The sequence below is a fragment of the Giraffa tippelskirchi genome, chromosome 4, assembly GCF_054371585.1.
Source record: "Giraffa tippelskirchi isolate mGirTip1 chromosome 4, T2T-mGirTip1v1.2.pri, whole genome shotgun sequence".
NCBI lineage: Eukaryota > Metazoa > Chordata > Mammalia > Artiodactyla > Giraffidae > Giraffa > Giraffa tippelskirchi.
The window spans coordinates 157,232,167-157,258,372 of record NC_137278.1 but is presented as its reverse complement, the minus strand read 5'-3'; the positions used below and the strand labels follow the sequence as shown (position 1 = coordinate 157,258,372).

The 26,206-nt window shown below is 36.4% G+C and overlaps 3 protein-coding genes and 1 pseudogene across 3 annotated transcripts; 3 read left to right on the top strand and 1 right to left on the bottom strand.

Annotated features, from left to right (window-relative positions):
- The first annotated feature begins 2,078 nt into the window (after positions 1-2,078).
- On the top strand, positions 2,079-3,014 carry LOC145545115 (olfactory receptor 6C3). Its single transcript, XM_081588836.1, has one exon. The coding sequence runs from the start codon at positions 2,079-2,081 to the stop codon at positions 3,012-3,014; it is 936 nt and encodes a 311-aa protein (XP_081444962.1).
- A 4,489-nt stretch (positions 3,015-7,503) lies between these two features.
- Positions 7,504-7,615, top strand: LOC145504146 (U2 spliceosomal RNA; annotated as a pseudogene).
- A 5,653-nt stretch (positions 7,616-13,268) lies between these two features.
- Positions 13,269-14,207, top strand: LOC145545113 (olfactory receptor 6C1-like). Its single transcript, XM_081588834.1, has one exon. The coding sequence runs from the start codon at positions 13,269-13,271 to the stop codon at positions 14,205-14,207; it is 939 nt and encodes a 312-aa protein (XP_081444960.1).
- A 6,317-nt stretch (positions 14,208-20,524) lies between these two features.
- Positions 20,525-21,475, bottom strand: LOC145545159 (olfactory receptor 6C3-like). The gene has a single exon (XM_081588952.1). The coding sequence runs from the start codon at positions 21,473-21,475 to the stop codon at positions 20,525-20,527; it is 951 nt and encodes a 316-aa protein (XP_081445078.1).
- Between the last annotated feature and the right edge of the window lie 4,731 nt (positions 21,476-26,206).

Genomic DNA, 26,206 nt, shown 5'->3' with positions numbered 1-26,206 from the left:
TACGTCAAGAATATGACTAAAACTAAAGCAGAATGAGTGCTGTTTTTGTAAGATTTCACATCTATTTTATTACTCAAAAATATTAAATAATTGTGATTAATAATGAAAGGCATTATGTTGTAGAAGTCCTCATTGAACTCTTCTGTGGGATGAACATAACCATTCCCAAGAGAGATTCCCTATAGAAGAGTCAGGAGGCTCTGAGAACACCGATGGTAGCTTCCAGAAATCCCTGATGGGCCACGTCCTAGCACAGCTGTTGCCTGGACTTTGTTCCCAGGAGATCAACGCATATCTCTCTTCATAGGTCACAGCACCTAAACTTGAATGTTCGAGCATTTAGTGCAACTGAATGCCAGATCCTAGTTTAAAAATCTACACTCATAATACCCCACATTGCCATGTCACTTGCAGTTCTCACTTTAAATATTGCTCCCTTAAACTTCTAGACCAACGTTGTGGAAGAGGATGATGGTATACTTCCACATCTTCTTAAGGTTTCTAGTATTCCATTTTTATTTCCATGAATCATCATAAAATAGAGAAAAAATAATCAAATTTGATTCCTGTGATGTTTACTAGTGTCTGGCAGAGTAGCAATGATTTATCTTCTATTATTCACAGCAGTTGGAGAAGGCAATGGCACCCCACTCCAGTACTCTTGCCTGGAAAATCCCATGGACGGAGGAGCCTGGTAGGCTACAGTCCATGGGGTCACTAAGAGTCGGACACGACTGAGAAACTTCACTTTCACTTTTCCCTTTCATGCCCTGGAGAAAGAAATGGCAACCCACTCCGGTATTCTTGCCTGGAGAATCCCAGGGATGGGGGAACCTGGTGAGCTACCATCTATGGGGTTGCACAGAGTCAGACACGACTGAAGCAACTTAGCAGCAGCATTCACAGAAGAAATGTGAAAATCTAAAATAAGATAAGGGAACTATCATGATTTTAGCAAACCAGATATGCAGAATGATACATCCAGTGGAGCTGGGAATCAGCTGAATGGCTTTGGATGCATAGAAGAGGTTTTCCTCTACATTTTTGGAATATCCTTTTGGATCAGTCACCTCATGCAAAAGATGAATGTGGGGTAGAACTCCAAGGGACTAAAACAGTTTTTCATAAAGCTTAATAGCTGAAAAGTAAGGATGTTCAAATGGGAAATGTACTGGGCTAAAGTCTGCGTGACAGAGCTGCTACTATCTGAGGCAAGTAGTTACTTTTCAGTTTGTGTTTCAATGCAAAATAAAAAGTTGATAAATACTGCATATCCTTTTAAGCTCAAAAATATACATAGTTTTCTATGCATATAGAGTTTCTATACATATATTCATAGAAAATCTTAGAGAATGTCAAACATTAATGATTTCAAACAAATTATCAGACAAACCATTAAGTGAATGTTATTTAGTAAAGTAATTAGGCTATTCTACTTTCTTGTAAATAATATCTAAGACCTATAGTATATTTTCATACTGATAATTACATTCATAAATACTAATATAAAAATAAAACTGGTAATTAAATGATCTAGTCATTAAACATTTTAAAGTTTATTTTATTTGCTAAGAAAATCATGAATTGATTTCTTGTTTCATAAAAGGTGTTGTTACTTTATTCTTCTAAGTTTCATTTATATTTTATGATGGAAGTAAGATCATCCACTTCTCTTTTAGATGGCAGTGTCTTCTGATATCTACGTGACAAAAAATGATGTATGTTTTATAGGATTATCCCAACAAAACTGCAATGACTTGCATAAATTAGACAAAGAAAAAGTATCGAATTCATTTATCATCTCTGAATAATATGACTCGTATAAAGATTTCCTAACATCTCCTGTTAGATTTAGAATAAGAGAACTATTATATAAAACACGACCCACAAATACATTTTAAGATAAATTGTAAATAAGGTAATTAAAAGAAAACAACATGGGCATGAATTAGAATGCTTTAGAATTGTATTGATGAAGATATTGATCATAATGAATTATATTTTTCATCTCTTCCTTTAATGTACTTTCCACCTACGTATATTTAAAAGAAGAAAAAAAGAGGAAAAAAGAGAAAGAGATGAACCACACAGTGATCACAGAGTTTGTCCTTCTAGGCCTTTCTGATGATCCTGAGCTTCAGATTGTGATTTTCCTCTTTTTATTTATCACATATGTATTAAGTGTCACTGGAAACCTGACCATCATCACTTTAACCTTGGTGGACTCCCATCTGCAGACGCCAATGTATTTCTTCCTCCGAAACTTCTCTTTCTTAGAAATCTCCTTTACTACTGTGTGTATCCCTAGATTTCTGGGGGCAATTATTACCAAAGACAAGACTATTTCTTACAACAGTTGTGCAACCCAACTGTTTTTCTTTATTTTCATGGGGGTGACTGAATTTTACATTCTAACCGCCATGTCCTATGACCGCTATGTTGCCATCTGCAAGCCCCTGCATTACACAACCATCATGAGCAGGAAACTCTGCAGCCTGCTTGTGCTCTGCGCATGGCTGGGCGGGTTTCTAACCATTTTCCCGCCCCTTATGCTTCTCCTCCAGCTGGATTACTGTGCTTCCAATGTCATTGATCACTTTGCATGTGACTATTTCCCCCTTTTACAATTGTCCTGTTCAGATACATGGTTCCTAGAAATAATTGGTTTTTACTTTGCTTTGGTTACCTTGCTATTCACTTTGGCCTTAGTGATTTTGTCTTATATGTACATAGTCAGAACTATTCTGAGAATCCCATCTGCCAGTCAGAGAAAAAAGGCCTTCTCCACTTGTTCCTCTCACATGATTGTCATCTCCATCTCCTATGGAAGCTGCATATTCATGTATGCGAATCCCTCGGCCAAAGAAAAGGCATCATTGACAAAAGGAGTAGCTATTCTCAATACCTCTGTGGCCCCCATGCTGAACCCCTTCATCTACACCCTGAGAAACCAGCAAGTGAAACAAGCCTTCAAAGACATGGTCTATAAAGCAATCTTTTCTGCCAATAAATGATTTTTCAGTCAACAATAAAGGACACTTTAAAGGGCAGTTTGGTTAATTCCTGAAGTTCCTTAAAGTCTGTATAACTATGGTTGGTCTTTATAGTCTCTTAACATGCCACCTTACAGTTAATATATTATTTTCCAAGTTTGTTGCTTCTACTTCAATTCCTGTTTCTCCCGTGTATTGTTTTTTGACACTTAAAAATATAATAAAGGTTATTTCTCATGCAGAACTTTTGTAAAAATGAAATGTATTTCTTTAAGACATAGCACAATGTGAAAAGATAGTTTTAATTCTCTTAATCAGTCCCTGAAAAGATCCTATGATACCACCTTGTACTTCAAATATAGAGTTCAAAATGAGTGTGTAATTTCCTGTGTATTTTCAAGATGAACATTGATATTTCCCATGGTTTAAAGAATCTATATGTCCTGTGTGATATTACATGTGAAATGAAAATATCTCCTGCCATATCAACAAACAAGAAATGTCACAACCATCAGCAATTTCTGGCCTCCAATTGTGAGTGAAAGAAGTGAAAGAAAGTGAAGTCTCTCAGTCGTGTCCGACTCTTTGCAACCCCATGGACTGTAGCCTACGGCTCCTCCGTCCATGGGATTTTCCAGGCAAGAGTACTGGAGTGGGTTGCCATTTCCTTCTCCAGGAGACCTTCCCCACCCAGGTATTGAACCCAGGTCTCCTGCATTGTAGGCAGACGCTTTACTGTCTGAGCCACCAGGGAAGTCCCAATTGTGAATGAGGGCTCCCAAAACTGAGATCCAGCAGTCTCATTCCCTAATGGTGATTGCTGAGTACCTGGGGTTGATGCAAGAGGTAGCCACTTGCAACTCCTTAAGGTGAACAAGGGAACAGGATTTGGCTCCAGATAGCTGAGGTGTCTATGAAAGGAATTAATTAGGTGAACCTAGAGGCTTGCATCTTCCCATACCTAGAATGTTAAATTCCTTAATTTGATACCTGATCTTTGGTGTTCAGACTGCCTACTCTCTTTGTTGCAAACTTGTATATAGTCTGACTTCCTCTCCTGTCTTCTTGAAGCAGTTTTCTCAGAGCTACTGAGATGCTCTTTCCTGGGCTCAGAGTCCTAAACATTCTCACCAAATAAAATAGCTCTCTTCTTTCAGGTTGTGACTATATTTTTTAGTGGACATACACTAAATTCAGTCCAAAGAGATATGTACTCTTGCATCGGACTTTTAATGTCAAGATATTTATTTTGTGAAATTCAATACATGTTTTGAAGGTAAATATTGATCATGATATTATGTATTTTGTATATAATTCACATATTCTCTATTATTTTGGAAAAAAATTTATTCAAATAATTCAGAATAAATTCAATAAAACTAAAACACTGCCACTTTCCTGAATTTAGTAATCATATTTATGACAGTTATTTTGATGTCTTTGTCAAGGGTTCAAAAACCTTCATTTGTTTAGGGTAAAATTTTTGAGGTTTATTTTATTTGATTGGGTTATTTTCTGTTTCTTCTTGTCACTTGTTTACCTACACATTTGAAAAACAACTGTCACTCCAGTATTTTGGAGTTGGATTTGTTCAGGACTTCATCATCATCAAGTCCACCAAGAGATTTGGGGGCCTCTCACATATTTTATGAGGATGACTTTGGGATGCTTCAGAGGGCCCCTGAGACATCCCAAAGAGCTATTAAACTACCTGGGTTCCTTAGACATGTTAAGTTACATGGGAAGTATTGTTGAAGGGATGATAAGTCTTCTCAGGTCATATTATATGGTTGATGTTACTAATATAGATATCCTAAAATTATGTGGAATTCATATAGATCTGATATGCCCTGATACAAATGCAGTCAATTATAATTCTAGTTATCATATTAAAGTGTTACATGTCACAGCAATGGCCAGGCTACTTTGTCAATTGCAATTTAATCAGATTTTTAACATGCCTTCTATGGTTTCACTCTGATGCCTTTGCAAGAATACTGCTATTTCAAGATTTATGGAAAAGACTTCTCTAAGATTAACCAATAAAAACTTTTGTTTGTTATCTGGGAAACTGGTAACAGACTGGAATTTAGTCTATTCTCTATGTTAAGAGAACAAAGTTTTCTTAGAATGAAGCTTTCAATAACAGATTATGAATTTCTTTGCCTTTAAGTGATTTTATTTGTTTTTAAAGTCTTTTGTTACTTTGGTAAAGTAAATAAGCATTGTTTAAGATTATGGTACATGTAAAAGCTCATTCTGCTTCTACAAAAATTAACCCTTCACTGTTAGACTTTTGCTATTCTGATGTCCTTAAAACATGCCAATAGTCTACTCCTCAATCAGGGAATTAAAAATGGGTTAACAATAGCTGTATATCAAAGAGTCAGGGCTATGGGAAATCCAAGACGACCGCTTGGATTTTTCAGGCTCCCTGACAAACCTCATTTTTATTTGATGGGTTAAAGCCTTCCCTGGCTACAGGGTTAATGCCCTCACAATGACAAAAAATTACATTTCACTTAATATTAAGTTCTAGTTTTGTTAATTAAGGTCTGTGTTTACTATGACTCACTTCTGAGAGAGTTCCTTACTGTTATGTTATATTGCTAAAAGGTTTAATTAAGTTATTAAAAAGGACACTCTAAGTTTGTTTCTAAAGCTTATCTCAATAACCAACCTTTCGATAAAGGTCAGATGCTCTATGATGTACAACCAGAAGAGTCACACCTGTCTATAATCATTTAACTAAGTCAGATGACCAGGGGTATGCTGGGCTATACCTAATGAAAGTTCTTGACTTAAATTCTTGCTTGTGACCTTAATAGCTGCTAGCTATACTATTTCCTATGTCTCTTGTTTCAGAAGATTGTTTCTTATGTTAATAAATGTGTGACTGAGCCTGTGATAAAATGCTGATATGCAGTTCCATATGAGATCAATGATTATAATAATGTAACTCTAGATATGGGAAGAAGCAACAAGAGGAAATATTTTCCTGGACCAAGAGACTAGTAAGACAGGTATGGTCCAGAGACTTTTGCTACTCACGAGGCCTGGTCCAGTAACAGCACCCTGAGTGGCCTATCAATGGAATCTTCCCTAGACCTGAGAATGAGCCTTCCCAGCACTGTGGGACACAATGGGCATGAAATGCCCCCAAAACATGCTCAAATATGTGGCTATGAAAGGACCCTGCTGACTGGGAGTTGTCACTTGCCAGCTGCCTCTACAAAGATTACATCATGACCACTGCAAGCTGCTGACCTTCAACACCCCTTGAAAGGAGCTCAGAATGGAGATCAGAAATAAGGTACTCTGTGCTCTGGGAAAAGCCCAGAAGAACTGGCCTTCAGATAGTCAGATGTTTTCAGGTAAAGATTTTATGAGCCCAAATTCTTGCATCTTCTTGTACCAAGAGAAACACTAATGTCACAAACCAATGTCTGGTCCTGGTTTTCTCCTGGTTAGCCCCTGAGCAGCTTTTCTACTTCTTTTAATCTTTGGGCCATGTACCTTTAACTTTCTTGTTAAGTTTGTTTCTTCTAGAATACAACAAATCACCAAGTGGTAGTACAACAAGAATATCCTCTGACCAATCTAAAAACAATGCTGAAACAAATCACCTTATCATTCCATGGACTCTCATCTCCCTCCTTAAATGCGCCCTGACAAAGAAGCAGGCAAAGGGAACGCAGAGCCCCATGACACCCCTGTACAGCCTGAAGAAGCCAGACTGGTCATCGCTTCTCTTCTCCTGAGACTGGGTTCCCAAATGCCTGAGAAGGGAAATAGGTAGATAGTTAGACATGAACAGGGTATCAACAGGGGCCAAATAATTGGCCCTAAAAATAAAGGAAGGGAGGAATGTGATGATCCAAGGACTAAAGAGCAGACAAAACCAAGGAGGGTCTTGGAATGCAGGAACGGAAAAACCAGACACTTACGGTCCTTCTCTCTCCCATGTTGTAACTATTAACAGATTTCAGGTCCTCCTGAGCAGTATAACCTGTCTCCCCTCCTACCCCACACAGGGAAGGTATTTGCCTTACTCTTTCCCACCCAGTATACATACTTCATCCAATCAGCAAATGACCCGCAAGACCCCTATCTCATTCCTTGTACTTGTACCCTGGGTATAAAAGTGGACTAAGGACTGTTCAACGTCGGTTCTCTGTTGAGCTGGCCCACTGTTCTAACAGCATCTTCCATTCTTTTTTTTTTTTTAATTATTTATTTTTTTTTATTGAAAGGTAATTGCTTTACAGAATTTTGCTGTTTTCTGTCAAAGCTCAACATGAATCAGCCATAGGTATACATATATCCCCTCCCTTTTGAACCTCCGTCCTGTCTCCCTCCCAATCCCACCCATGTTGATACAGAGCCCCTGTTTGAGTTTCCTGAGCCATACAGCAAATTCCCATTGGCTATCTATTTTACATATGGTAATGGAAGTTTCTATGTTACTCTTTCCATACATCTCACCCTCTCCTCCCCTCTTGCCATGTCCATTGCTTCTCGGCCTTTTGGCTAAAATCAAGTGTAGTATCTGTTCTTATCAGCGTCTCCCACTTAATAAACTTTATTTCCCTCTCATTCTGTCTCATGTCTGGAAATTCTTTTCCAACCTGTGCACGGACCACGACGGTATCTTTTATATTTGTATTTGGAGATTCTTTGGTAGGCTGAGTAAATTTTGGGTCATATCTATTTTGATCCTGTAGTGTCCGTAGTGCTCCTATAGTATCTAAAGATAGAAGAATCTCAATAAATATTTGTTGAATGAATAACAGTGATGGTGTCAATGGATGAGGTTTATTTAATTTTCTGTCCTTTCTAAAATTAGATTAAAAGAAACCTGAGTTGTAAATTCTTGTAAAATTCCTAGATTTTATGCTTTCAGTAATTACTGGAGCACAGACCATCAATCATATGAAAACCAATCAGGTCCTCTGGTAGATCCTTCTCAACAATTAGTACCATTATTATGGAAAAATAACCTGAAAAGTTTTTTGGAAGAGTTTGAACAGTTTAAAGTGTATTTAATCTGAAATTTCTTGTAACTTTCATGGGAATTCACGGAGTATGATATTTTGTCTCATTCTTGTTTTTATTGTACTCTATTTTATTTTTTATTTTTTTTATATTTAATAGCTTAGAGAGCCACTTTATAGAGACATTTTATTACATAAGAAAGGAAAATGTAATGTTTGCACATAAGATTCATTCACCACAGTATTTTAGTCAGCAAGGGGGAAAAGTCTATTCTTCAGAGAAATGGTGTTTTAGGATATTCAGGAAATCTCTTCCAGAATCTTGTATATTTAGATATCTTCACATATAAGCAAAATAATCCATATGCTTCTGGCCTAGTTCTCATGCTTTTCTGTTTGGATATTATCTGCCAAGTTTTCTATTTCAGTAGTGGTATAAATGTTGATAACATGTTTATAATCCTTAGTGTATTTTCCCTTTGGCCCTGTTGTCACATTTGATTCGCTGGAGTACTTCCCATGAGCCTCGGGCATATGGTGGATAAAGCAACATTTGCCTCATGCAGGTTAAAATTCATATAGAAATCACATCCAGAAAGGACCACAGTAACTCCATATCTTGCTTCCCTTCACTGTTTTTGCTCCCATGGCTTCCATGTAAAATGTATCAAAGAAATTTATCTATATTAATAAGGTAATTCCAAATGTGTTGAGATAGAGTATTTTTAGAAATGCTTGATATCTTATCCTAAAATTGAAATAGTTACCAATTTTTTAAAATAGCTTCGGTCACCTGAAGTGATGCATTTGTACAAATAGAGGTAAGACTGTAAAGTAAAAGCCAATGACAACTTTTTCTTACCATTGATTTATACATTCTTAGCTTAACTTTTCATTATATTGAGATGAATAATTTGGAGTTGCCTTTCCTTTCTGTAAATATTAAGAGTTATGAAGAATGAGCACATTAATATTTTCTGTTTGTCTTACTAATTTATTCATTGTTAGAAAATTACTCTTTGAGTTTGGACCTCCTCATTGAATGTATGTTTGATAAATAGCACGTGCTTCAGTTCAAGTGGAAAGAATTTAGAATACCAATTTGACCATTTACTAGTTATATGATTTTGTTTAATATTTAGCCTCTCATTTTTAGCTTATTCAAACATCACACAAAACTGTTGTAATGAGTCTGTTAGATAAGTATATAAATCTTAGCATTGTCTCTCAAATGAGTTTCCTTCAAGATGGTTATTATTTTTTATATTGGGATCATCTTCCTCAAAGGTAATAATTGATTTTATTTTTAGGAATAATAATAAAAATAGTATTTACTCTGTGGGAATACATGCTTAAAAGTTTTTATGTAATTTAACTTTGCTTTTAATTACATTAGCCCTCATAATAATTCCATGAAATATTATAGTCATGTTCATAGTGGAAAAGAAACCTATAACTCAGAGAGCTGTATTTTTAATAATTTCTCTTGCAATGCAAATCCCTAATAGTCTCACACATTTTTAACTAAAATTAAGTCCTGATGCCATATTTTTATAAGAATTTATTTCCTTTTTAAGTTAAAAATTATCTTCAGACATAGATAATAGTTGAAACTGAGACAATTAGGAGAGAAGCAACATTTCTAGGAAAATATACAGATTTTGAGAGTGACTTAGGTCTTTACAGTTTTCCCTTCATTATTCCTATTCATACTTGTTGGTGCTTTGATTTGATTTCCCTTTTCCATTAAGAAAAAAACAAGGACTTTTTTTTTTTTTAACTAGAGAACTAAGAGAAACAGGATTCTGAACTAGCTGTAGGACTAGTCAAAGGCAGTCTTAAAGTAATAATCTGAAAATAATCTAAACTGACTCTTATGAGTTTTTTTTTTTCTTACAGTCATGATGATATTCTTACATGGTATTAGATGTCAGCAAACACAATCAGGAGTGGAACAAATCATTCTAGAAAAAGATTAGGGTTGTTATAAAACCAAGCTATTACCCAAGATATCAAATTTAATAAATATTCTGTTCTCTTCTGTGACAAATTATTCTAGCTTATAAACCTAACACCAAGGAAAAGATCCTCAAGTGAAAGGAAAAGATAAGGAAGTGGAAGTATGCAAAGGGTACAAACTGCCTTGAGGATATATGTGTTCACATAGAATTACTTACGATTTCCCTAGGAGTCTTAAAGTTAAGAAAAGAAAATTTAGTACACAGAGAGAATGTGAGAAGCTAATTTGTTTCCAATTATATTGTGAAATTTAGAGAGCTTCCCACTCATGTCTCACAATTTATATAAAATAAGGAATGCAATCTTTAATAGACATTTAAATATCGTCGCTTTTTTAAATTGGTGAATTTGGGGAATGCTAGTGATCTTTTCTCAAAGAAGCCACGCTTACAATTTACTATGGAATAGCATATGTGTCCTGAAAATCACTTCCAGTAATCTTATTTAACACAATGGCCAGCATTTGTTTATCATATAGGTTAATTTTCACTTTCAATGAGCCACATGCCTGTTTCGACAATGAGATATCCAAGACACTGCTGCTAAGTCACTTCAGTCATGTCTGACTCTTTGAGACCCTACGGACTGTAGCATGCCAGGCTCCTTTGTACATGGGGATTCTCCAGGTAGGAATACTGGAGTGTATTGCCATGCCCTCCTCCAGGGGATCTTCCCAACCCAGAGATGGAACCCACATCTCTTAGTTTCCTGAATTGGCAGGCATGTTCTTTACCACCAGTACCACCTGGGAAGCCCTTATCCAAGACACTAGAATTAATTAAAAAGAAGCGGACAGAAAGGAATATGTAACTTGTTATCCTAAGATCCACGGGACTAAGGGAAAACAATGTGAATGAGTTGTAAGGAAAAAGTCTGAAATGATGTCTTAGAAATTTGGATATATTCTTCATTACTTTACCAAAAACATCGCAGGAATGGTTAACACCTCACATTCCAGAAATGGTTTACAGTTCAGAATCATACACAGTTGTTAATTACAGATGATTGTTGTTAACTGAGAACAATGACTTTTATATTTGTAAATATGTATCAAATTCTGGGTTGCCTCAATTTGTTGAGGGAACTCAGCTTCTTTTTAACATAAATGCATTATTATTACTATTAATTGGAATGACAAAATAAAGGTTTTCATTGCTATTTCATGTTTATACTAATACACTGACAAAATAGAGATTCTATTAAGGGAATATTAATGTAGATGCTTCCCAGGTGGCACAGCTGGTAAATAATCTATTTACCAATGCCAGATTTGCAAGAGACTTGGGTTCAATACCTGGGTGGGGAAGATCCCCTGAAGTAGAAGATAGCACCCCCACTCCAGTATTCTTGCCTGGAAAATTCTATGGGCAGAGGTGTCTGGAGGGCTACAGTCAATGGTGCTGCAAAGTGTTGGACACAGCTGAGAAACAGAAATGGAGAGAGAATAGTAATAACATTTAGATGAGAGAAATTTTGAAGAAAAAATGTTGTCTGAAAAGTAATGTTTGTTTTCAGATATTCATACACTTTGGTTGAGAGCTTAGCTGAGGAGCCAGTGGAGCAAAGCTACCATCTGTGGGATTATGACTAAACACCTCTAAGTCAGAATCCTGCCCATGCAGAATGATACGGCAGCATCACAGGAGCCTTGATTGGCCTTGGATAGCTGGTCCCCCAACGTCCCTGCTGGCAGGCCTCCACCAGGGTCCCTAAGGGAGTGCCACCCTCTGCTTTAGGACCAGGGTCAGCTGCAGAGAGCCCTTCCTCCTGAGACACTGGGTGCAGCCAGAAAGGTAGCCACCCCCTCACTCATCACGGCACCCCAATTTGTGGGGAACCTGGTGCTAAACCATTCGTAGATGACCTAATTCTGTTTTGGGATTTCCTATGAGCAGAGACTCCAATACTTTGGCCACCTCATGCGAAGAGTTGCCTCATTGGAAAAGACCTTGATGCTGGGAAGGATTGGGGGCAGGAGGAGAAGGGGACAACAGAGGATGAGATGGCTGGATGGCATCACCAACTCGATGGACATGAGTTTGGGTAAACTCCGGGAGTTGGTGATGGACAGGGAGGCCTGGCGTGCTGCGATTCATGGGGTCGCAGAGTCAGACACGACTGAGCGACTGAACTGAACTGAACTGAACTGATGTAGCAGAGCAGCTGCATTGCTGCTATCTACTGAAAGCTTCAGTAATTTGACCAGTTGATGCCAACAGCTGATTCATTGGGAAAGCCTGTGAGGCTGGGAAAGATTGAGGGCAGAAGGAGAAGAGGACGTCAGAGATATGGCATCACCATGGCGTGATGGCATGGATGGCATCACCATGGCGTGATGGCATGGATGGCATCACCATGGCGTGATGGCATGGATGGCATCACCAATGCAATGGACATGAACTTGAGCAAACTCTGGGAGATGGTGAGGGACAGGGAAGCCTGGCGTGCTGCAGTTCATGGGGTCTGAACAACACATTTTGGTTTCCTTAACTCATAACCCAGATCCAGTCTACTAAACGTTCACTCTGCCTCCTCTCTTGACTCTCTAATATCTGAGAAGACTGCTGAAGCAAATCCATTGTCTGGATTCCTTTATTCCATTATCTGAGGCTTCGGAAGAGGAGTATGAGGTTGGAAGGTTAATGTGAGTCTGAGTGAAAACTTAGAAATCTGTCATGTTGTTAAAGATTTCATTCCAATGACTTTTATTTTGGAGACATATCCATTGGGTGACTTTTTCCTGACACATTTAGGTTTTCTATATTACAGTAGAGAATAACAATACAAGAAGCTAGGTGACACAAATTAGGATATGATGATTTTATGGGGCTTGAAAAAAGATGAAATCTTTCCCAACAGGAGGAAATCCTCTAAGAGTGGGAGGTGGGCATTTTAAAAGACAACAAGTAGCATTTATTTTACTGCATTTCCTAGGTTTTAGATCTAGGTTATAATCCCTGCTTTTTCAATTCAGGGTATGTGATTTGGATAAGATTTTTAAAATTGTTTCTACTCTGATTCCAACCTGTAAAATAAGGATTTTATAAAGAAATATTCTATGTGAAACACACATACTGGCATATGGTAAAAACTTAAAGTAAGTTATCTATTTTTATTAACTTGTTTTTAAATATCTCCTGAATTATGTTAGCATGGCATAGTAAGTTTACTTTCAGAGACAAATCCCAGTGTTATACAGTGATAAGTTTCTGTGTCTTCTCTTTGTGTTTTCTCCTGAGGGTCACTTAAAAGAAGCAGAAAAATGAGAAACTACACAGAAATAAGAGAGTTTATCCTCCTGGGACTGTCAGATGACCCACAACTTCAGGTTGTGACCTTTGTCTTTCTGCTCATCACCTACATGCTCAGCGTCACTGGGAACCTGACCATTATCACCCTGACCCTGCTGGACGCCCACCTCCAGACCCCCATGTATTTCTTCCTCAGGAGTTTCTCCATATTAGAAGTGTCATTCACAACTGTCACTATTCCCAAGTTCTTGGCCACCATTATTACGGGAGATAAAACCATCTCTTTTAATGATTGTATGGCTCAGTTATTTTTTTTCATTTTCTTGGGAGTCACTGAGTTTTATCTTCTGGCTGCCATGTCCTATGACCGTTACATTGCCATCTGCAAACCCCTGCATTACATGACCATCATGAATCACAGAGTCTGCACACTGCTTGTCTTGGCCTCTTGGCTGGCTTCATTCTTAATCATATTCCCATTAGTAATGCTCTTCCTACAGCTTGATTACTGTAAGTCCAATGTTATCAACCATTTTACTTGTGATTATTTCCCCTTATTACACCTTTCTTGTTCAGACACCAAATTCCTAGAGATACTGGGGTTTTCCTGTGCTGTGTTTATTCTATTGTTCACTTTGGCATTAATAATTCTGTCCTACACATATATCATCAGAACAATTTTGAGGATCCCTTCTACCACTCAGAGGACAAAGGCCTTTTCCACGTGTTCTTCCCACATGATTGTCATCTCTATCTCTTATGGAAGCTGCATTTTCATGTATGTGAATCCATCTGCAAAAGACAGGGTGTCTTTGAGCAAGGGAGTAGCTGTGCTAAATACCTCAGTAGCACCCATGCTGAACCCCTTTATCTACACTCTTAGGAATCAGCAAGTCAAGCGAGCCTTCATGGACATGGCAAGGAAGACTATGTTTTTCTCAAGGAAATGAAAGTATAAAAGTCCTGTTTCATGAATTAGAGGCATATGAATGAAGAGCAATTAAATTAAAATCCAGGTTTTTCAAAATTTATTAATATCCACACAGCCTCCCTAGGTTCATTTTTATCATTTATATTTTTATTGTCAGCAGTTTACCAAGGATATTTGCATATGTATATTTTATTTTTGCCATTTAAATTTGAAATCTTCATATATGTACATATATATATATATATATATATACACATTTTTTCCATTCAAGTGTAAACCTTCTCTCATGCACTTTTCTTCTGGTGAAATTTCAAAATGCAAGAGAGAAGAGCGTTTTGTGATTTCACCAGAAATTACTCTTTTCAGTAATTGAATAAATATTGTATCATGTTTAACCTTATTTTTTATTACCACACAAAGACCATAAATATAATCTGACAGTCTCATTAGAATATTGCATATACTCTCCTTTTCATATTGTGGCCAATTTAGTAACTACATGAAAAACAGTACAACTTAAAAGAATAATGTAATTACATTTTTTTGAGAAAGCAAATAACTTTTCTCATTACTGAGTTTAACATTTTCTGTGCTGTATAATTTATCAACTCAAAGACTACTATAATGAAGAAAACTATGAAAGCTATTAGGGAAAACTATGAAATTGCCTCCACTTCTTGGGGAGCTCCAAAATTAACATATGTATCATAACAATTCTTTTAAAATGCCTGAGGAAATTATCAATTAAAAAAAATACCCACTGTGAGAGTTGCAAGTTAGATTTTATTTGGGGCAATATGAGGATTGCAATCTGGGAGACAGACCTCAGATATCTGTGAGAAACAGATCTAAAGAGGTATAGGGAAAGAACAGTATATATGTGATTTGGTAAAAGGGGAGTAGATGTATTCAAGCACATATTTTTTGTAGAAATTTTCTGCTCATCTCATGAAACTTCTGCTAGTTATGAGAAACAGTCATCACCGTGAAGAACTTTAGTGTTTTTCTTGATATAAGGAGATCCAAGAATTGGGCTCAAAAAATCAGCTCCTGAGACTATTTAACTATCTGAAGACCTGCCCTGCCAGTTTTCCTAGAGCAGAAAGTGCCTCAGTCCTGCTCTCCACACTGAACTCCTTCAAGTGGTGTTGAACATCAGCAGCTGCTGCAGCACATGATTTAATCCTTGTAAAGGTAGATGGCAAGCACTTATGGCAAGTGCCAATTTGTAGCTGACAAAATAAATATTACTGGATACCAAATATGACTGCATTTACTGTGGTCAGTTGTATGTTTAAATAAAAGCTTGATGTTAAGCTGATCTTTTGATAATCAGTAGCTAAGGGGTGTTATAACTTTCTCATATTTGTGACTATTCTGAGATAATAGCTTGTACATCAGTTCAGTTCAGTCACTCAGTCGTGTCCGACTCTTTGCGACCCCATGAACTGCAGCATGCCAGGCCTCTCTGTCCATCACCCACTCCCGGAGTCTAACCAAACCCATGTCCATCGAGTAGGTGATGCCATCCAACCATCTCATCCTCTGTCGTCCCCTTCTCCTCCCGCCCTGTATCCTACCCAGCATTAGGGTCTTTTCCAATGAGTCAACCCTTCGCATGAGGTGGCCAAAGTATTGGAGTTTCAGCTTCAACATCAGACATCCAATGAACACCCAGGATTGATCTCTTTTAGGATGGACTGGTTGGATCTCCTTGCAGTCCAAGGGACTCTCAAGAGTCTTCTCCAACACCACAGTTCAAAAGCATCAATTCTTCGGCGCTCAGCTTTCTTCACCGTCCAACTCTCACATCCATACATGACCACTGGAAAAACCATAGCCTTGACTAGATGGACTTTTGTTGGCAAAGTAATGTCTCTGCTTTTAAATATGCTATCTAGGTTGGCCATAACCTTCCTTCCAAGGAGTAAGCGTCTTTTAATTTCATGGCTGCAATCACCATCAGCAGTGATTTTGGAGCCCAAAAAAATAAAGTCTGACACTGTTTTCACTGTTTCCCCATCTATTTCCCATGAAGTGATGGGACCAGATGCCATGATCTTAGTTTTCTGAACGTTGAGCTTTAAGCCAACTTTTTCACTCTCCTCTTTCACCTTCATCAAGAGGCTCTTTAGTTCTTCTTCACTTTCTGCCATAAGGGTGGTGTCATCCGCATATCTGAGGTTATTGATATTTCTCCCAGCAGTCTTGATTCCAGCTTGTGTTTCTTCCAGCCCAGCGTTTCTCATGATGTACTCTGCATATAAGTTAAATAAGCAGGGTGACAATATACAGCCTTGACGGACTCCTTTTCCTATTTGGAACCAGTCTGTTGTTCCATGTCCAGTTCTGACTGTTGCTTCCTGACCTGCATACAGGTTTCTCAAGAGACAGGTCAGATGGTCTGGTATTCCCATCTCTTTCAGAATTTTCCACAGTTTATTGTGATCCACACAGTCAAAGGCTTTGGCATAGTCAATAAAGCACAAATAGATGTTTTTCTGGTACTCTCTTGCTTTTTCGATGATCCAGCGGATATTGGCAATTTGATCTCTGGTTCCTCTGGCTTTTCTAAAACCAGCTTGAACATCTGGAAGTTCATGGTTCACGTATTGCTGAAGCCTGGCTTGGAGAATTTTGAGCATTACTTTACTAGCCTGTGAGATGAGTGCAATTGTGCGGTAGTTTGAGCATTCTTTGGCATTGCCTTTCTTTGGGATTGGAACGAAGACTGACCTTTTCCAGTCCTGTGGCCACTGCTGAGTTTTCCAAATTTGCTGGCATATCGAGTGCAGCACTTTCACAGCATCACCTTTGAGGATTTGAAATAGCTCAACTGGAATTCCATCACCTCCACTAGCTTTGTTCGTAGTGATGCTTTCTAAGGCCCACTTGACTTCACATTCCAGGATGTCTGGCTCTAGGTGAGTGATCACACCATTGTGATTATCTGGGTTGTGAAGATCTTTTTTGTACAGTTCTTCGGTGTATTCTTGCCACCTCTTCTTAATATCTTCTGCTTCTGTTAGGTCCATACCATTTCTGTCCTTTATCGAGCCCATCTTTGCATGAAATGTTCCTTTGGTATCTCTAATTTTCTTGAAGAGATCTCTAGTCTTTCCCAATCTGTTGTTTTCCTCTATTTCTTTGCACTGATCGCTGAGGAAGGCTTTCTTATCTCTCCTTGCTATTCTTTGGAACTCTGCATTCAGATGGGAATATCTTTCCTTTTCTCCTTTGCTTTTCGCTTCTCTTCTCTTCCAAGCTTGTACATACAATTCACTTAATTGCCTCTTTAAGTGATATGCCTAATCAATAGGAGTGAAGAAGGTAACAAGAGCAAAGTTTTACCAGATATAAACTTGAGGTTTTTGTTAAAAATGCTTATTTTAAGCATTATAATATTGGAAAATATACTGATTAGAATTTATATGAATAATCATGCAAGATCATGCAATTCTGGCCCTGAACACTTTTTTCTTTTCTGTTTTCCATGAAGTCAAAAAGTTATATAATGATGAAAGGTACTCAAACTCATCCTACATTTTTAAACCATTATTATAGAAACACTGTAACCATAACTCAGAGGCAAGTTTTTCCTGATATTCACATACTATACTCAATTGAGAGTCTTAGATCCATCATTTGATGAAACACAAGAAAAACAACTTATAAAAAAATACTGAGACTTCCACTTTGTAGGGAAGTCATGCCATTACTCTCTCCTTCCCTCATGCTGAAACATTTATAATTTCTAAGCTTGATTGGAAGCATGTGAAAATACTGAAGTTTAGACTTGATTGAGGATTGTGAGTTCTTATTTACTCAATAAAAATTTACCATAAACAGTAGATAAGTTAGTTCTGGAAATTAAAAGAACTGTAAAATTTTTACAAAAGATATGAAGGAGTCTACGCTGACATTATCAGATAATGCAGCTCTCTACATAATTCTCAGAGAAGGCAATGACACCCCACTCCAGTACTCATGCCTGAAGAATCCCATTGACGGAGGAGCCTGGTGGACTGCAGTCCATGGGGTCATGAAGAGTCGGACACGACTGAGCAACTTCACTTTCACTTTTCCCTTTCATGCATTGGAGAAGGAAATGGCAACCCACTCCAGTATTCTTGCCTGGAGAATCCCAGGGACGGGGGAGCCTTGTGTGGGCTGCCGTCTCTGGGGTCGCACAGAGTCGGACACAACTGAAGCGACTTAGCAGCAGCAGCAGCAGCTACATAATTCTATACAAACTCTATAGTGGTTAGTTTAAATGTTAGCTATCAGTATAATCATTTTGATTATCAATAGCAGTGGTCAACATTCACTTTTTCTGTAAAAGGGTAATATATTAATAATTTAGAATTTGCAGGCATAGTATCCCTGATGCAATTACTCAGTTCTTCCTGTCTTTATTTTGGATGCAGCTATGAACAAAATGTAAGTGAAAGGGCTCACGCGTGTTCAGTAAAACTTTTAACAAATTTTCCCAGTGGGCTAGGGATAGTCTACCCACCTCCAGTCTTAAAATTTTCCTAAACATTGACCCATATATTATTCTTTTTTTTAAAATTAGTTTATTTATCTATTTTTTAACTTTACAATATTGTATTGGTTTTGCCATACATTGACATGAATCCACCATGGGTTTCTTATTTAAAATAAGGCAGTATGACTAATAGGTCCATCTAGTCAAAGCTATGGTTTTTCCAGTAGTCATGTATGGATGTGAGAGTTGAACTATAAAGAAAGCTGAGTGCTGAAGAATTGATGCTTTTGAACTGTTGTGTTGGAGAAGACTCTTGAGAGTTCCTTGGATGGCAAAGAGATCCAAACAGTCCATCCTAAAGGAAATCATTCCTAAATCTTCATTGAAAGGACTGATGTTCAAGCTGAAACTCGAATACTTTGGCCACCTGATGTGAAGAACTGACTCATTTGAAGAAACCCTGATGCTGGGAAAGATTGAAGGTGGGAGGAGAAGAGGACGACAGAGAATGAGATGGTTGGATGGCATCACCAACTCATAGGACATGAGTGTGAGTAAACTCCGGGAGTTGGTGATGGTAGGGAGGCCTGGCGTGCTGCAGTCCATGGTCTCGCAAAGAGTCGGGCATGACTGAGTGACTGAACTGTTTATGACTAAAATGTGAAAATTCTTGAGAGAGGTAAGATTTTAAAATTTAGTTCCAACATTTTTTACATGCATATGAATGATGACAATCTTACGATATTTCCAGAGGAAAAGATAAGGTAATATTTCCGCAAGAGAATAACAATTACAGGTACCTCAGAATGTTGTTGGCAGGATTCAGTGAGCCAATAGGAAGAAATTGCTTCCTTCTAGAAAATCATTCTCTAGAATAAGTCTAGAATATGGTAATTGCTAAACAAAATTATCTCTACCCTCTTCTTTCTTTTTTTTTTTTTGGAAACTAATGACATATTTTATTGGTGTCACAACTATAGGATCATTATAAAATCACACAAAATGGCAACAATGTGCAGGAAATAGTCGTTTCTTAAGAAAATAATTTAATTTTCAGCACTCAACAGAAGCTCTGCTCAGCTGAGCCACGTTTTCGGCGTGGAGCTGGGCAGCGAGCTGGCCGCCTGGGAGCTGTTCTTCCAGTGAGCCACCTTCCGGGCCGTGCAGAGAACAGGGTCCAAAACGTACATATGCAGCTGGCAAGGAGACACTGTGGTTCACGGTGGACTTTGCTCTCGGATTCACCTGTTTCGACAGTAAGACGGAGAGTGTGCCCTGGAGGTTTAAGTTCTCCCAGCTGAAGGGGTCTTCTGACGACGGGAAAGCTCGGGTGAAGCTGCTCTTTCAGAGTCTGGATACCCTCTTCTTTCTTGTCTTTCTCTTCATTATTATCAAAAGTATTAGTGGTAGTATAAAGAATTTGAATATGTATACGTGTATAATCTTTCAAAAATATTTAAGTAAATATTTATAATTTATTTCCAACCTTCTAGTGTATGTGGTTATTTGATTTCATGAAAATGCCAAATAAAATCAAAATTTTCTAATAATATTCATTTTTGTTACCTTGTAAGAGTGAAAATTTCAGAAATCCACATTATTCCTGAGATTCTTTTTCTCAAACAAAATGGCCTATGTTGTAACATTTTATACTTCATCAAATACATATGAATAAAAAACAATTTACAGAAAACTCTGAAGCAATATTTAGCTTTACCCGATTTACTTGGTTCAACATGTGGGGAAGATTAGAATAGGCATGAATAAAAAGAAATCATATAACTGTAGTGAAAGTTTTGAGAGAATATGAATAAAGAAATCATTGAGAAGAACTTTATTTTTTAATGCTACAGATACTTGCATTTACTGGAGAAAAAGATAACCTTTTGGATGGTCTCCAGGAAGGCTTGCTTCACCTGCTGGTTCCTCAGTGTATATATAAACGGATTCATCATAGGAGCAACAGAAGTATTCAGAATTGCTACTCCTTTTGTCAAGGATGCCTTTTCTTTTGCTGAAGGGTTGGCATACATGAATATACAGCTTCCATAAGAGATGGAAATGACAATCATGTGAGAGGAGCATGTAGAAAATGCCTTTTTTCTCTGACTGGCAGAAGGCAGTCTCAGAATTGTCTTGATGATGAACATGTAGGATAGATTTATTAATGCCAAAGTAAAAAGCAGAATCACTATTGCAGAGTAAAAACCAATCACTTCAAGGAGCCATGTGTCTGAGCAGGATAGTTGCAAGAGGGGGAAATAGTCACAAGCAAAGTGATCAATGATATTAGAACCACAGTAATCTAACTGGAGAAAAAGAATAACAGGTGGGAAGATGTTTAAGAAACCTGCCAGCCAAGCACAAAAGACAAGCAATACACAGACTCTGTTGTTCATGATGGTTGTGTAATGCAGGGGTTTGCAGATAGCTACATAGCGATCATAGGACATGGCAGTTAGAAGATAAAATTCAGTGATACCCAAGAAGATGAAGAAAAACAATTGAGCTGTACAATTGTTGTATGAAATTGCTTTGTCCCTGGTGATAATTGTGCCCAGAAATCTAGGAATACAGACAGTTGTAAAGGAAATTTCTAATATAGAGAAGTTCCTGAGGAAAAAATACATAGGTGTCTGTAGATGGGAGTCCACCAAGGTGAGAATGATGATAGTCAAATTTCCAGTGACACTTAATATATATGTGATGATTAAAAAGAGAAAAGTCACAGTCTGAAGCTCTGGGTCATCTGATAGCCCCAGAAGAATGAATTCTGTGGGTCTTGTGTGGTTTTTCATTGCTGATCCTTTTCTACCCCTTTAGAACAGAAAATGTGTGCTCTCCCTATAGGACATAAAAAATGTTAAAAGATATTTGAGGATAGAATACAAAAGTTTTAAAGCTTCCATCATGAAGATAATGTTTGAAATTTAAAACCTCTGTTCCCATACAGTAACTTTCTCCAGTTTCCATTCAACCTTTCATTCAAGTAATGAATATTATCTGAAGTTAAATATTGAGCTCTCATCTTCAAAAATACACTCTCACAGGCCATGGATGAAATAAAAATTATGTGTTAACATTTAAACAGGGCCATTTCTTCTACTGTTTTCATTATTAAGACTTCAAATTATTCTTTAAAATATTTAGCTTCTTTAGTAATAATATGATAATATTTAATTTATTCTTCTCCTTTCTTCAGTATTATAAAAACCAGCATGTTTTGTAGATAATCTATATTCAGAGTTTATAAGCTAACAGAGGCTATGTAGGCCTACTTCCACATTTATATTTTGAAAACCTGAGGCCCACTTTGTTTAGGAAACATTCACAAATTTAAATGACTAGTCTACATAGTAAATATCTCACTTTAGAATATGTGTTTATCCATGGGAATATTTTTTTGGTATTCTCTCCTTTCTTATGGGTTTGGTTGATGCAACCCTTTCCCACATCATTGTTTTCTTTTTCTGATAAAAGGCCAGAAGGACAAGAGAGTGTACCTTCTGCTACTAAAATAAATATTGCCTAGAAATAGTTTAGTTCATGCAATGAACACATCAGTTTTCTTTTGCTTTACAATATTGCTTTAGAAAGTGACCAAGTAGATGGTCAAAACTTTTACTGGGAAGCAGATATTGCTTTACATAGGGAATGTCATTTTATTTCTATAACAGAAAACCATTTAACTTAGGAAAAGTTGATGAAAAACCCAAGACTTGTTGCTGTGCTGGTTCTTTAGGACTCTATGAATAGTCTTCTTGTTAGTAAATAATCACATTTTAACACAAACCCATAAACAAATACTACTTTAAAACATTTTAATGAGATGGAATCATATTATTATACTGGAAAATAACAAAGATACTTACTCCCTGGTTCTTCTTCATGATTTAGTCTCAAATTTAAAGTCTGATTACTTCCATACTTGTATAAATTCAGAGTTGGTGAATTGAGTTAACAATTTGTTTGGTTTCTTTTGTACTCTCAAATCAAGTATGGTGATTTAACTTTGTCATGACTCTCAAGGTTTATAGTTCTCATTATGGTTAGACTGGTAATATTTGACCCACAATATCCTTCATTCCTGCTGGTGCAAAATTTGAGGACTATTTTCATTATAATGCAATGCATAATTGTTCTTTGACTCTTACCCAAGCCTTATGTACAAACTTAATTACACCTGGGTAGACGCATAAAGTACTTCTTACACTTGCTCATTTTCATATAATATGAAACACTACTTACTAAGACATTTTGTTTGTATTAATGCAATGGCAAAACAAATAAAAATAATAATAAAAAAGAAAAAAAAGATTTTAAATGAATATTTTGTAATTCTATGATAATCTATCTATACAACTTAAGTAACATTTTCCTTAGGCTTCAGAGCCTAACATTTTTCTACAAATGGTGCTTTGAAAAACAGAAAATAGGAATGTTCTTCTCTACATATGTCATACACATGGAACTGGATTTATTTTATCTGTCTCCTGTTAGCCCAGGGGAATCTAAGTAAAAAGAGGGCCAATGAGGCATCATTAAAAGATACAGGTGAATCAGTTTTGTAAATATGGATAGGAAAGTGTAAAAAGGCAAAATGACTGAGACACATGAGGCAATGTCAGAAACAGCATTTGATATTGAGTACATGAAAATTTAATTTAGATTTAACTCTTGTATGATTATGTTTAAGGAGTCCACTTTTTTCTCCCAGAACTTCTGGACTTACCCTTAAGAGAGTCAGTGTGCTTCTATCCCTTGAATTTTGAGTTTACATCACAGAAACAGAGAGTCTCTAAATAATAGATATGTGTTTGTACAACTCCAGAGAGGCAGTTGTTAAACATTTACCAGAAGTCGTTAATCCTTCTCATTTAGAACATCTGTCAGCCGTGCAGTGGATACTCAATAAATATTTTTAAATAAATAAACAGATTTAAATAATTTATGTGCAGAGTCAATCCCTGTTAATCAACAGAACCTCAACAACTGATAGCAACATGTATTATTGTTGAAGAATTTGAGAAAGAAAATATGAAAAAAATCACTAGTTGGATGCACAAATGAAGGTGAAGTCTCTCACCATGGCAGATTTCAAACTATCAGTGTACCCTTAGTGAACTCAGAGGTGAGAACAGACTTGCAACCATTGGCTCCCGGGATGTGGTCCAGGCAAGCTCCAGCACACCACTGCTGGGACTGCATCAGTTCATCTACAAAGTAGATAAAGATCCCTGCTTTCATGGGGTGAGGGATGCAAGATAATATAGACAATAAACTTGAATATAGTTGACTAGTAAACTATATATATAGTATTTCATATGTTAATGAGTAGCTTGTAAAGGAAAACTGAAAAATCTTGGAAGTGGGGAGATACTGTAATATTAAAAAAGTGTCATTGGGGTGAATGTTTGTCATTGAGGTGACATTTGAACAGAGACCTAAAGGAGTGGAGGGTGCTAACCATGCAAATATCTGGGAGAGGAGACTTTCCAGTAAAAGAAACACTTAGTATAAAACACTAAGGCCCTAGGAGGAAAATCATGTTATTTGCAAAGAATGGCATATTTGTTTCCTCCTTTCCAATACCTTTATATGTATTTATTTTTCTTATGATAGTTCCATGGATAGAACTTCTAGCAGAATACTAAATGAAAGGAGTTATGGTGATAGTTCTCATTTTATAACTGATTTTCTCAAGACTTGGCTACTGTTTAAAACATTAAAATTGTTTGCTATCATCCTTAACTTATGAATATTTTCAAATATACACGAGGATAGAGAACTGGAGAATTAAGTTTCATTTACAGATCAAGCAGATTCAATAAATATGAGGACTTTTTAAATATTTGCATTAACTGTCTTTTTAAAACTTTTAAAAGAATTTTATTGATATATTTTAAACCAGAACTGAAATAGAGTACTTTTTCATCCCTGCATATTTTCAGTGTGAATTCCTAAAACACATGTTTGATTTTTGCTTAACTATGATGCAGTTTTCAAGCTAGTAAAATTAACCAAAGGTCTTTGGTATTATTTCTCATCTTGCAATATTCAGAGGTACCCAGTTGTCCCAAAATACCATTTTGCATTAACTTGGGTTCAAATTGAGTCAAACAAGGAACATATAGCATATCTAGTTGTGATGATCTAGTCAGGTTATTTATGCTACTGAAAAAAAATATTCTGTTGTATTTTACTAAGAGACTGTTAAGAATCATGACTGGGCATTGCATTTTGTTCAAGTATATGTGATTTTCTTTTTTCAACCTTTGATTTTCATCTTTAATCCTTTAATGTAACTGATGCCACAAATAAACTTTCTAAAGATAAATTACCTTTGGGATAAAATCATATGTAACATGAAATACTAGTTTTGATACTTTTAGTACTTTATCTTTTAATTTAAGGCTCAAATTGCTGATGATATTTAATTTTTTACATTATGTTTTGATATCAAGAACAAAAATCTCCAAAACTGAGTTAGAAATGTTTGCCTCATCTTTTCCTCTGGAAATACTTTATAAGATTATGCTAATTTACCTTCATAATAAAAAGAGCTGGAGTTAAATTTATATCTTACATTATCGAATTTTCACATTTCAATCAAGTTAGCCCATATTAAGTAAAAAAAATAGCAATGGTTAGTGTTTATGGGAAAAGTCTAAAACAGGGGTGGGTAAACTAAGGTTTATGGGCCAAATTTGGCCCAGTTCCTATTTTTGTTAAAAGTTGTATTGGACACGCCTGAGCTCTTTCATTCACACAATGCTTATAGCAGTATTTGTATTACAAAGATGGAGAGTTGAATAGTTTCAACAGGGACACTATGGTATGCAAATTCTAAATTATTAATATATTACTCTTTTACAGAAAAATTATGTTTACCTCTGGTATTGATAATCAAAGTTTTCATGCAGATTGCAAACATTTATACTAACCACTAAGGAGTTTGTACAGAGTTATGTAGAGAGCTACATTATCTGATAATATCAGCATAAACTCCTCTTTTGTAATTCATTTACAGTTCTTTTAATTCCCAGAATACAGTTTATGGTATCAAGAACTCACAATCATCAGTCAAGTCTAAACTTCAAAATCTTCAAATATTTCCAATTAAGCTAGGAAATCATAAATGTTTCAGCATGAGGGGAGGAAATAGTAATTCCACAACTTTCCTACAAAGTTGAAATCTCCTCAGTATTTTTTTAATAAGTTGTTTTATTTGTTTTTTAGTAAATTTTGGACTGAGTCTCTCAATTGATAATAGTACATGAATATCAGGAAGAATTGGCTCAGTGAATTACAATTGTACTCTTTCTGGATAAATGTTTTAAAAATGTAGGATGAGTTTGAGTATCCCTCATTATTATTTCAAGTTTTGATTTCATGGAAAACATAAAAAAATAAAATAAAATGTCAGTGTCAGAATAGCATGATCTTGTATGAACATTTTATAAATTTTAATCAATACATTTTCCAAAGCAATGAAATTTTCTAATGCTTAAAATACAGTGAACTTACAA

Excerpts from the sequence above, each read along its gene's own strand:
- LOC145545115 (XM_081588836.1), top strand. The coding sequence starts at position 2,079 with ATGAACCACACAGTGATCACAGAGTTTGTCCTTCTAGGCCTTTCTGAT.
- LOC145545113 (XM_081588834.1), top strand. The coding sequence starts at position 13,269 with ATGAGAAACTACACAGAAATAAGAGAGTTTATCCTCCTGGGACTGTCA.
- LOC145545159 (XM_081588952.1), bottom strand. The coding sequence starts at position 21,475 with ATGAAAAACCACACAAGACCCACAGAATTCATTCTTCTGGGGCTATCA.